This window comes from Topomyia yanbarensis, unplaced genomic scaffold, assembly GCF_030247195.1.
Source record: "Topomyia yanbarensis strain Yona2022 unplaced genomic scaffold, ASM3024719v1 HiC_scaffold_108, whole genome shotgun sequence".
Classification (NCBI taxonomy): Eukaryota; Metazoa; Arthropoda; class Insecta; order Diptera; family Culicidae; genus Topomyia; species Topomyia yanbarensis.
In genome coordinates, this window is record NW_026683281.1 from 81,486 (window position 1) to 94,419 (window position 12,934).

At 39.2% G+C, this 12,934-nt stretch overlaps 1 protein-coding gene and 2 pseudogenes across 1 annotated transcript; 1 reads left to right on the forward strand and 2 right to left on the reverse strand.

The window, feature by feature from the left end:
• Positions 1–990: 990 nt before the first annotated feature.
• LOC131694604 (gamma-tubulin complex component 6-like) lies at positions 991–6,184 on the reverse strand. Its single transcript, XM_058983083.1, has 4 exons — positions 5,661–6,184; positions 4,660–5,602; positions 4,251–4,603; positions 991–4,189 (listed from the first exon to the last, which is right to left on the reverse strand). The coding sequence occupies exons 1-4, from the start codon at positions 6,087–6,089 to the stop codon at positions 1,412–1,414; spliced, it is 4,503 nt and encodes a 1,500-aa protein (XP_058839066.1). The 5' UTR covers positions 6,090–6,184; the 3' UTR covers positions 991–1,411.
• Positions 6,185–9,263: 3,079 nt separating this feature from the next.
• Positions 9,264–10,218, forward strand: LOC131694606 (uncharacterized; annotated as a pseudogene).
• Positions 10,219–10,386: 168 nt separating this feature from the next.
• On the reverse strand, positions 10,387–11,541 carry LOC131694607 (uncharacterized; annotated as a pseudogene).
• Between the last annotated feature and the right edge of the window lie 1,393 nt (positions 11,542–12,934).

Consider the following 12,934-nt stretch of genomic DNA (forward strand, 5'->3'; position numbering starts at 1 on the left):
CGCCAGCAGAAAACTCTCATATGATTTTCGATTGATTGACACCGGTGTAGTGGATTGCACTGGTTTTGCACTTTCTAGCAGAAGTGTCAATGGAACATACCCAGTTTTCTGCACTTCTGCTAGAAAGTGCAAAAACGGTGCAGTTTCAGTGCACTCCACTACACCGGTGTCAATCAATCGAAAACCCCATCAGTCTGAGTAGGGTAGTTCACCGCCGGATAATATCCGAGTAGATTTCGATAAAGCTGAGGGGTAAATGACTCAAGGAAGCAGATATCGATGCCGGGAGAAATTCCTCCGTCGGGGAACTTTCAGTCGGAGTAGGGTGAGTCCACCGTTGGGGACTATCCGAGCAGATCGTGATAAGGCTGGGAGCTAAATAACTCACCGGAACAGGAGTTAAATGGCACATGGGATCAGCATCTAAATGGTTCACTGGGACTAAATGGTGACGCAATAGAAGACAAGAAGCAAGAGAAGAGAGTTTATTCAGAACTCAAAGGTCAAACCATTTCATGGACCAAGTGAGGCTCCGAGACAGAGCAGAATAAAGCAGAAGTTCTCGCTCATGAAAACGGGTCTTAATATCACGAGAAATTCTACTTCCAGGAAATTCATAGTCGGAGTAGTATAGTTCCATCGCCGGGAAATATCCGAGTACATCGCAACAAAGCTCAGATCTAAATGGCTCACGAAACGGTCGTCGGTACCGAGAGGAATTCCGCTGCCGGGGAACTCTCAGTCGGAGAAATACCTTATCGGACAGACCTATTTTGCCTTATCGAGCTTAAACATAGGTGGGACCGTGAAAATTTTCGAATAAGAGCTTAAATCAATATCCGGATTCCTATTCTCACAGTCACGTCTCCTTGTGACTAGAAGAAACTTTCCTTCTAGATCCGCTATCCCAGTAAACAAACTGTGCATAACTAGACTCGCTGTTGTCCATTCACCCACAAGAATCTTTTTATTTGTAAAGAAAATACGCCATTATCGGTTAATATTTTATTTATATATACACATGGGTCTATAATAACAATGAACACTCACGATCGGGAACAGTTTTGATATGATTACATCGTAGTTAACTTAAGGTCGTGAATAGCTTGGTGGGTGAATTGTTTAGCTAATCTAGGCTGAGAGAAGTATCCTTCTTTAATAACATCACTGGATCAAAAGAAAACAGCGTGGGCAAGAGTGAGATAGACGCTTAGCAGCTCTAACCTATAGATCTATCCATCTATCTTATCGTGTCAGAGCTGCAAAACAATTTGGTCATTTTGCAAAGCTAGAGTGCGAGATAACAATTTTATTATGCTTCCACTGGAGGATACAATTTATTCGGCACACATATCAGGAAGCTCGACAACAGTTACACCGATAAGGAACTTGTATAAGTTTGCATCGTGATTCACTGATGGGTAACTTCACCAGTTGCATCATAATAGCCGTTGATATTGATAACATTGATAAACTCGTGAATCTCCTTCTGATAACCGCGATCGTACATTTTGTTCCCCAGATAGATCGTATACTTGATCAGCTTCTCGAAATCACTCTCGTCGGTGAGGATCTGCGCATACTTTGGGTGAATGTAAGCTGAGTTTGGGTTGCTTTTGTCTTGCGGGCGCCATACCTTAGACTTTAGGTGTTTATAGAAACGGAGAACAACCCGGAAGATCTCCTCCATGTTGTTGTAAAATTCAAGACTCTTTTTGCTCAGCAGACACAGAAAAAGAATTCTTTTTATGTAGTTGGTGTGCTTACGGTACAGATCCTCCATTGATTCGGCTGACTCCAGATCCTTGCGGAATGTTTCCCAGGATGCCTGCAGCGCACTGCTTGTGATGTAATTCTTAAGGGCATTGACCAGATGGGACAGTTTGTGCGAGATCAGCTGAACACGACTGTACTGGGGTGAGCTCAGGATTCGTTTGCCGAACTGTCGGTGGGTTTCCTTAAGCAGTTGAAATGATTTACCGAGTACGAAACTAACGCGGCGTACTTTTACCAAATACTTGAAGATATTAGCGTATTGTTCGATGGTTTCCGGATTCAGTATGAGATTTAGAGGCCATTCAACGCGGTAGCTAAGATTTAGCATACTGATCGCGTTCGGATGAAACAGGTCGAAACGTTCGGGAATCTGTTCCACGTTGAACGATAAACGATCAGCGTTTCTGTCGGCACCTGCCGCACTGGAACATAACGCCGAATCTAAAATTGTATGCAAAGTTTGATAATTTAGCAGCTCATCTGGGCTACAAACTTGTTCCAGCAATATGAAGAGGTTGTCGCAGATGTAGCAGGAAAACTCTCCGTCCATCAGTAGAAAGTAGTTACGAAGGCTTTCAAAGTGCCCCAAGATATCCAGGTCGTTCAAACACATTTTCATAATTTCACTGTTCACTATCTGCATATGAGCTTTAAGGGGAATCACCAGGGAACTCTGGAGGAAGCGGGTTACAGTTAACACATCGACACTTCGTAGTTCGCTATCTAGTTGACGAAGCTCGGAGAGGCTACCAACTTCATTGTTCATACTAGCCAACTCACAAAGATTCAAATCTCGCCTCTTCAAAGCTTCCACAAAGTCTTTGTAGATCTCATCCTCGTCGTAGCTGTTGTCAGTATCAAGCTTTAGAATGGAACAACTTTTTCGCACTTCAGGAAACTCGAATCCTTGTTTTGCATGGAGACCAGCCGTATTCAGGGCACTTTCTGGGGTCTCCTGTGCTAAAAGTGCCGTATCCGGAACACCGAACCGACTTTCGTTGAACTGCTCCTGTGCAATAGCTGTGTTCAGCTTTAGCGAGCCACATTCCGATCCAAGCGTGTTAGCGTTGATGTCTTGACACACTCCATTCACCACAATCAACGGCAACTGAAGATCTTCACTGACCGTGTCGCTATCGACAGACATCGGCGTGTCGACAAAATTCTGCGCTCCGGTCAAAATATCATACTCGCATTCTAGGATTCGTCTACGGTTTCTAGCTCGATCCGAGTCCAAATTCAAATACATATCCGGTTTCCGGTCTCGCTGTGAACCGCGACTATGATCGTTAACAATTACGTTGTATTCCTGGCTCATTATTTTCATGCGGTTCCTCTCCAGATCGGTCAGCTCTCGAGTAGCTTCCATCTCGGCGATCTGTTGCCTATTGGTAAAATCACTAATCAAAATCTTTTGACGATTGCGATGTCGATCCTCCGTTTGGTTGCTATTAAGGTCTGTTTGCTCAACCGGGGCCTCGTCCACAACACAGTTAAATTCCTGCGAAAGAATTTTGATTCGGTTTCGTTGGGCTTCCGTCAATTGGCGAATTCCGGCAGAAGCTGTTTCCTTGATTGCCTCTATATTGGCGTTCTCATGATCTTCCGTCAAATAGTTTCCCAGGTTAGATCCTAAAACCTTCTGTTTGTTTCTCTCAAACTCACTAACTACATCGTTACAGTTCACCAGATCACTTTCCCCGATCTCTGCATTCTCCACGATCGTGGTTTCATCTTCTTCCTCATTAGACAAATCATCCCTTCGATCACTCAAAGGACTCCTCTGAGCATCCTCGTAGTACGATGCACTTTCGTCCTCCGTCGTACTCCCACCAACGCACGATTCGAACTCATTCTCGCTATCCCCCATAATGTCGACGGTTTCTACGCCACTACCAGCAAGCTCCACCTGCAACCGATTCACTTCAGCTTCCGCACGATTCCTTTTCTCTTCCATCATTCGATTCAACTCTTTGTATCCTTCAACAACTTTTTTCCGTTCTAGATTTTCCGCCAACAACTGACGGTTTTCGAGCTCCAACCGCTCCTCCTGGAAGCGAGCTTCCTGTGCAATCTCCTGCTTCCGAGCTGCCAGTTTGCTCTCCCGTATTTCATTCAACTGATCCAGCAGTTCCTCACGTTGGCGCTTCTTCTTTTGCCTTAATTCCTCCGCTTCCACATCCTGATCGAGACGCCACTGCGTCATACTACGACGAAACTTTTCCTCTACCAGACGCAGAAACTCTTCCCGTTTGCGTTCCTTCTGCTCGTACAGCTGCTGCACCGAAACCGGTGGACCACAGATTTCCCGCGCCTTCGCTGCGTGCTGTAGCCAGCGAGTCTTCAACTGATCCACAGAGCTATACGAGAGACATACTTCTAGTTTCGGGATTTTCAGCGAAAAAATCGGGTGCTGGCGAGAGGAAAGAACACTAGAAAAATAGAGATCCCTCAAATCATTTGAACCTACTCACCGTCGGTCGAAAGGCTTTCAATAGCATCGTATACTTCCCACAAAGCAGCACATCTTCCTCGTACCCCTTGAGGAAACCCGGAACCGCTTGCCGTTGGATGAGGAAAGCCTTGTCGAAAAAGTGCTTCGTCTTTGGGCGATAGTGATTTACGAAGTAGATAAAAAGCTCCCCGCTGGGATCTCGGAGTTGACCGCCGAAAAGCCACTGCTGAAAGAGCAGGAAATAAGCGTAGCAGCAGTGTTTCAAAATATGCAGCAGGAAGCAGGAAACATCGGTGCTGGTGATGTGAATTATCTCCTTGTACAAATAGTCCAGAAATACCGAACCAATGGGGAAATCTTTAACACTTTCGTCTGAAAATGAATAACTGATGAGTAGTGCAATTATAATCAACCACCTCAAAACTCACGATCGGGATGAATACCGCAAAACTTGGCCAATGCCAAAAGCTGTTTCCTCGAAGGTTCTATTTGTCGCTGCAACTGTAGCAATGAGCAACCTTCATAGCTGTTTACAACTATTCGAAAGCAACTAAGAATTTTTTCGACGCTATCGCAAAATGCTTTAAAAACGAAACCCTCGAGAAGCATTGCATGATTGTAAGGGTTTTTCTTAGTCATCTTTTGCAGCCGTCTAAAACAGGTTCCCAATTGTACAAACTGATCCACGAGTTGTTTCATAGTGATGGGTGAAACTGTGCCCACCGTAAAATTAGCAACCATTAGAAACCGATTGCTATCATCATATTGGAAACATCTTGAACTGATTCCTGTCAGTAGTGATTTAACATCTCTCAAAAAGTCTCCATTTCTCACCACTCTGATTTCTGACTGCTTTTTCAAAGAACCGACTTCCAGTGCATTCAGATGCAGTGCTGCGTTGCATTCCGACGCAAATGATTGTTCCACAGGAACGTATCGATTACCAAGATTTTCCCAATTGAAATTGAAGATTTGTTCTCGGGGACTTTCCACGACGCTCACCGGTTCAACCATATCTCCCGGTATAATCTCAAAACTAGTTAACAGTTGTTCATCCTCATCCACAACTCCCTTCATCATATTGTATCGGAAGGGTCCTTGATAACTAACTAATTCAGCCATCGGATCACTTATATAAGTACTCTCGATTTGCGGAACAAGCTTTCCCTTCTTAGCACCATTTGTGATCTTCTGCAAATCAGTAACATCCTCCCAGAAAACCTGATCCGACTTTTTCAAACAGTATGGATTTGTAGTTCGCTCCTTGTAATAAGCATTCAACTTTGCAGCATCAGCCTGAAAGTCTCCATGCTGGAAGATAGGATACGGACCCAAATGCGTCGACGGCATCCAGTCCCCCGTCAGGGATTCCTGACAGCAAAACAAAAACGGTAACGCAAATCAAACAAATAGCTAGTTTCCATCTTACCCTCTCACCGAGCTCCCTCCCATCCGGAACGGAATCCCGCAGTAGCAGCAGAAACTGCAAAATTTGCTTATCCTTCCCCTCGAACACTGCCTCCGATCCACCCTGGCGACCGAGATCCAGCTGATCCAATAACTTATCGAACCTCTCGCAGCGCCGCTTCTGGAACTGGTACGTAGCTCGCAGTTGCATCTCAAACAGATGGCAATGCAACATTTCGATCGGTTCCTCCATTATCATCTGCCGCGCCAAGCGGATGCTTTCGTTATCCCGTTCGTTCGCTGGGGCGGTGGCGGAACGCTTCCCCAGCAAAATCCCAAATGCTAACGATTTGCATTTTTTCGTGATGACATCCGATGGCTTGCGGGCAGATTCACGGCCAATCGCGTGCATTAGGCTGCCAATTAGTTCGTAAACACTTTCCGAACCCATTTTCAGGTAAGTTTCAATATCGATTTTTCACCAAACTGCAAACTGTTTTTATTTACATCCCGAATGCGTTCAAGTTCGAGGCCGTTTTGCTGTTGATGATGGAAGAAAATGGAAAAAAAGAAATAAACGAAAAATGACAGTTGAAAATTGAAGTCGAAAAAGAGAAATTCACGGAGATACAAAAACGATAAGTTTATCAACCTCAGGGCTGCGGTTTTCTATTTTAAAATAATTTCGATCGTAAATTGGCCAAAAGGCGTAAGCCGCAGCACCAGTTCTACCAAAGACAACTAATAAAGCCGTAAATCGCACGAAGAAAGCTTTATAAAAATTTTGGCTCATTTCACAATTTTAGAAAGAGTAACTCCGGTCCTTTTAGATTTGACCGCTCTCACCACTTGATAGCACTTCAATTTGTTGTTTCTGGTTGAGAATGTACTCGAAAGAGATTATCATCAACGCAGGCCGGGAGCTAAACTAAAAATTGATCGGTGTTAAGTCAGACCGGACTTAGTAACAAAATATTGATTTCGAGAAAAACGAGTTTAAAGTGTGAATCGCAGCATCCTTTACATTATGATTGGAAATTAATTTTTGCCATAGTTCTTGTTTATTGTTACATATTTCAAATCTGGCAAGAGTCGAAGGTAGCTGACGAAATTCTTTATCCAATGCTATAGTTATCTCATTTTTTATGTTTTGCGACTTAGTCCGGTCTGACTTAACACCGATCAATTGGGTCATTAAATGAGAAAAAAAAATCTTTTTTTATTACATACATCGATAAATTCTCGTGATCACAACAATATTTTTTTCCAACTCAGGAAATTCACGTTTAAATTTAAAATAAAGAAATATGTTGACAGTCTTGATTTGACACTACCGGAAGCATTTGACATATCGAATTTCACAACAAATGATGCCCTGTCAGAAAAAATGAATACATGTTTTCCCGATTTTCCCGCAAGGCTATTTAAATTTGGCATGAACTCCATTCAATATATATATAGTTTTTTTTTCATTTTGGGTGTTGTCTTGATAGGCCAGATGTAATAAGATGATAAGTTTTCCTATGTATGGTTGTCTATATTGACATAAGATTTATTTTAAAAACAAAAAAATCGTTTTTGCGTACTACAACGAATTTTTTTTAAATAATGTTATTTTATCCTTTTACCTAAAATTTATCGAATTGAACGGAAAACTATATATATATATATATATATATATATATATATATATATATATATATATATATATATATATATATATATATATATATATATATATATATATATATATATATATATATATATATATATATATATATATATATATATATATATATATATATATATATATATATATATATATATATATATATATATATATATATATATATATATAGCTTAATGACCCAATTATTGTTGACACCACAGAGAACAGACATCCATTACCGAACAAATATATTAATAAAACGTGTGTAAACATTTGATTTAATATGCGATAAAACACTAGCGCTGCCAAACCAACTTATCCCAACTATCCGTCAAATCTATTCCGGAACCGGTTCGAAACCCTGAATGAATTCAGTAAGGAATCTTGCTCAAAGAAAACAATCGATTTCGACTCAATCGGTTGATGCATTTGAGCTGGAATTAATACTGAATCCACTCAGAAGTCCAAACCGGTTCCGGAATGCACAGTGATGCAAAGCAGGTCAAAATTAAAAAAATTGAAATTCAATTTTTATCATCTAAAATATTTTTATTATGGTCCAAAATAGTTGTTTTGATAACCTGATAATTGTGGTGTTTGAAGATCTCTGAACATTTTTTGGATTTTGAGATCTGCTTGGAAATGAGGTATTTTCAGTTTTCGAGCTCATTTAACACTTCCAACTGGTAATTGAGTTTAGAACATATTCATCGCAAGTTAATTCCCAATATCTTTAAAATTCATGCATGCTACCTCAATATGCAACGAAAATGAACTTTGGATAAAATAATACTTGAAAATTTGGAAATGTTAGCATTTTATGATAAAGAATGCCGTCTTAACATACAACCTTGAATATTGAACATAACTTTTACTAAGGAAGAAAAAATCGGATAAGCACGCCATTAGTTGCATATTATAGGAAATTTCATCATCTTTCAGAATATTATAGTGGTGTATTGCGCCGTTTTGCGCCAAGCTTGATAGGTAACTATTTTTCGTCAAAGGTTTGATGAAATAACAAGAGAAGCAAGAATTTATTACAATTACGTGTGTTCCTATCGTATTAATTTTGCATTAACCAAGCTGGCGCTGCAATTAGTTGCTTCGACACATTCTAGGGTACAATATCCGACTGCGTCCACAAATTCATTATGCGTTTTACTGTTTAGTATGTTAAAAAAATCATACTATAATTATGTTTAGAAATGTTTTCCAACGCTTAACAGAAGATGAAACGCATCTATAATTATTTTTGAAACTTTTTAATATTGTCGCGCTTATTATTAATTCTCATCTAGTGACGGTGGAAACGCGCATCCAGAGATCGCGGGAGACTGCGAAGAGAATGAAGCGTCAATATTTGTTTTTGATTTCTTTACCCGGATAGAATTTTACAATAGCATTTACCCTACAAACAATCATAAAACAATAAATATTATAGTTATTATTGTTTCGACATTGTTCGATGCCAAGTTCTCACAGTAGATTTAGAATAAAATTCCATGTAACAATAAACTTTACTGTTCAGCAAAAAACTGATACAGTGCATTCACATTAAATTTTACTGTTTTCGAGAAAAAAATGTATGGAGAAAAATTGATTTTTTTAATGTTAAGATACATAACCACCCCCCTTTTTCACTGTAAAAGTCTATTTTACATTAAAATTTACTGTAAAAACGTTAAAGTTTATTATTTTTGTATTGTAGCATAACACTAAAACTTACTGTAAATTATTGTAAAATTACTGTACTGTCACAGTGAAAATCATGGTTTTGTTACTGTATATTTCTATTCGGGTAGGTTTTGTTTACATAAATTATTTGTTTATTCTACTAACGAATAAATAAGAGATTATATTTATGAATTTGTTGCTCTGCTTAGTACCTAAAATCAATTTTTAATTATCAGAAGCATCTTCTACTAGAGTGAATATTGTAAACTTTGAGAAGGTATGGTAGACATCCTGCGACAAGTTCGGCATCAGCATGCTTCAACGAATACTGTTTATCACTGTCTGTATGATTATTATTACCTTGGAGTTCGAAAAGACATCCTTTCTAAAATCTATGCCAAACACCGGACGACGATTTCAAATTGGATTAGAAAATATGAGGAACATTCGTTTTTCAGCCGCAAGGAAAGGGCAATAGTTTATCTACGTATGAACCTGTATAAAAGTTGCCCAATCATTTACTTGGATGAAGCTAAATCTGAATATGAGCGAAAATTTTACCAAACCATCAGCACTTCGTCTATAAGCAGGATCTTACATGCTGAAGGTCTGCCCTGGAAAGTGCTAGAACGGCGAGCAATTCAATTGCGAATGATGGACATTTACAGATTTGTGTCAGACATGGCTATTGTGTCATGAGATATTCATTGTCTAGTATTTCTAGACGAAGTGTCATTTGACAACCGCGGAATGCTCCGCAATAAAGGTTATGCACCTGTTGGAGAGAAGCTGATATACAGAGGTGAATTCGTTCGTAGACCGCAATGTTCATTGCTAAGTTTCTTAGGATATGATGGAGTGCTGGAAACATATTCGACAGAAGGAACGTTCACCAGGGAAAAGTTTTTTTGCTGTGTTCGCGCATTTGCAACCGCTGGACTAGTGCAGCGAAATCCTGGAAAATACTCCGTCTGGATCCTAGATGGAGCACGTATCCATTGCCACAAATCGATAGTCGAATATCTCCGATCATTGGGAATCTTGGTGGTATTCTTACCTGCGTATGCCCCGTTTTATAATCCTATCGAATTCCTATTTGGATTTTTGAAAAAATATTTGAAACGTGTTTACATTGAAAACAATCGAGATAACAGCAACAAGATAACCTGGAGGACAATTTGATCCAAGCTGGGGTCTTGGTCAGGATATGAAACAATTTGGATTCAAGGTATGAGTAATGATCACAAAATTAATAATAAAACTATGGTGTATTTCTATATTCATTTATTTCTGATACACTTCAATTCAATGTATTTCATCAGTTATTAAATAAAAACAAACTTAGTCAGTTCGGCTCAATTTAGAAGCTCATTGCATATTCCGCTCAAAACTGTATCCGCAGCTAAAACTCTTCGTGATCCACATCCAAGCAGTCGGTGACACTACGAGCTAATTCAACTGAGAATTTAGTTTCTCTCACTGCTACAGTGCTCTTCATAGCTCGCAGCATCTCGTCATACTCCTTCTGCTTTGTCTCCAGCATCGAAATCCGTTCCCCCATTATTTTAGCCACGCTAGCAAGTTGTTGGTGGTCATTTTTCAGCTCTCGAAGAATGTTACGATATGCACCGTTTACTGTGTCAGCTACCTGTAGATCAAGCCTTGCCTTTTTCAAAAGTGTATCACTATGGACGGGGACACTGCTAAAGAGATTTATAAGGTGCTCTGGTGGTGCTTGATTTTTCAAATCGTCGCGTTGATCAAAAGGCTTGCTCGAAATCCAACTCGCCCAGCATCCCCAATTTACATCGTCTCCAGAAAGGTATCTTCCATGCGTGTTTTTGAGCTCCTCTTTAAGTTGATTGATTGATGCAATAGATTCGGCTCCTGATCGGTCTTTCTCAAGAGGGCGGATGAGCTGATTTTCGACTTGATGCCATCGTTCCAGTGTTGTTATGCTTTCAGAGTATTTATACACGATAACTGATATTTCTCGTGATAACCAATTTTACTCGATTTGTCTTGGAAAACCAAGAATCTGTGACACTCTCCAAAACAAGGCATTCTGTCCTCCCACGAAACTTCAGATCGTGAATCGGTTGATTCAGTGAAACGAACAGCACGATGGGTAAACTTGGAGCAACAGTCCCAAATCTTCGAAACAATTTCACCCACTGAATCTCCATCAACGTTGATAGCTCCACACTTCTCGTAGGCTTTCTGGTTTTTGAATTTCTTCAGAAAAATGTCTGCACGGAACTTATACTGTTTACCGTTGATGTTTGCGGAAACATCCTGCATATCAGCGAGGAAATTGCGGTTTCGTTTCACCTACAAAATAAACAGTTTTGTAAACTTTGATCAACAACACAAAGCTCTCACTTACCCTTTTTGGCGATTGAGCAGGTCTGGATGTTGATGATTCACGATCAAAATCCAACGGATGACAAATTTCATCGAGAAATTCAACATTATAGTTCGCATAATTTATTAACCCATCATTGTCCTCTGCGAGGTATTCTTCCAAACCATCTTCTGGGATTCTCGACGTATCCATTCTGGCCAATAAAACTTCTGGAACGAACGAAAACTTTGTGAATTGAATGTAAACTACACTGGAAATCACGGGCTCAAAAAAAAAAAGATTTTCGCTTTGACAGCAAGTGGAGTCACTCAACAATGATACAGTATGATGAAGCGGATAACTCAGTGAATCAGAGTCAATCTGTAATCTGTTCACCCAAGTATTTTATACTGTGTTAGTAAAGTGACTTCAAAACAATTTTGCGCAATTATTCGCTATCTGATATATGTCATCCAATTTGCTCGTATCTTGAGCCATTATGATAGGATGCATAATATTTCGAGGCTGTGGAGATAATGTACGCGCATTTGAAAGTTACCCTTCGTTCGTTGACAGATTGAAAGCAACAACATTTGAAAGAGTGTTCAAATAGAAGCTTACCGCTAAAGCGTAAAACATACACAGAGAAAAAAATTGGTAAATTTAAGAGTGTTCCGCTCGTAGCAAAAACAACCAACGCCAACTATTAGGTTGAAAGTAAAACTTTTAAATTAATTAAGAATAATAATCAAAATAAAAGTTTTCCTTTTAAGCTAATGAAGAATACTAGTCAAAATAAAAGTTTTATTTTCAAACTAAGAGTATGCGTTGGTTGTTTTTTGCTAAGAGTGAAAAACTTTTATTTTTACCAACTCTTTTTATAAATTTTCACTATTGAAAGAAAGCTGTTTTTTATGATTGGTGTGAGTTCTCATTTTTAAGGATGATTTTGAGTAATAATGGTAAGAAATGATAACACCTGATGGGTTTTATTTAATATAATCATTTGTTTACTTGATTATATGAAAATTTCTTTAAAAGAAAAGATGTATTACAAGACGTATATAATATATCTAACACATTCGAAAAAATGGAAGTCGTTAAACGATATATTTATAAACGGATAGAAAGCACAAACAATAGTTGCAAAGATCAGGAAAATGCCTGAAATTTATTGGTTTTGAATAATGGACTGGACTCCGCACTTTTAAAGTGCGAGTGATCTCAAAACTGCGAGCTGTCAAAAAATATGTATTTCAAGTGATAGAGATGGTACTTTCATAGACAGACCAGTCGAACTAACCGGTCTATGAGAAGAATTTAATGGAAGAATGGTGAGTGCGCAGTGCGGTTAGAATCCAGTTTTTAGTGCCACAAGCAATATACCGTCCAAGCACATTGTAACACTAAACCTAACCTTTTCTATATTGATAGGAAATTTCTTATTTGTGTGTTGGGACCACCGTAATAAATCCAAAACTATTTTGAATGATATCGTATATGCCGAAATGGAATCCAGAGTACTAAAATAACCTAGTTTGGTGATTTCGGCAGATTTAGATATTTTGGCCAACTTTTGTTCTGAATGGCATCACTGTGGAATGGT

Coding starts and splice junctions, on each gene's coding strand:
- LOC131694604 (XM_058983083.1), bottom strand. CDS start 6,089: ATGGGTTCGGAAAGTGTTTACGAACTAATTGGCAGCCTAATGCACGCG. Junction 4,604..4,659: donor TTGCGGTATTCATCCCGATC/GTGAGTTTTGAG, acceptor ATTCATTTTCAG/ACGAAAGTGTTAAAGATTTC. Junction 4,190..4,250: donor TGAAAGCCTTTCGACCGACG/GTGAGTAGGTTC, acceptor TCCTCTCGCCAG/CACCCGATTTTTTCGCTGAA.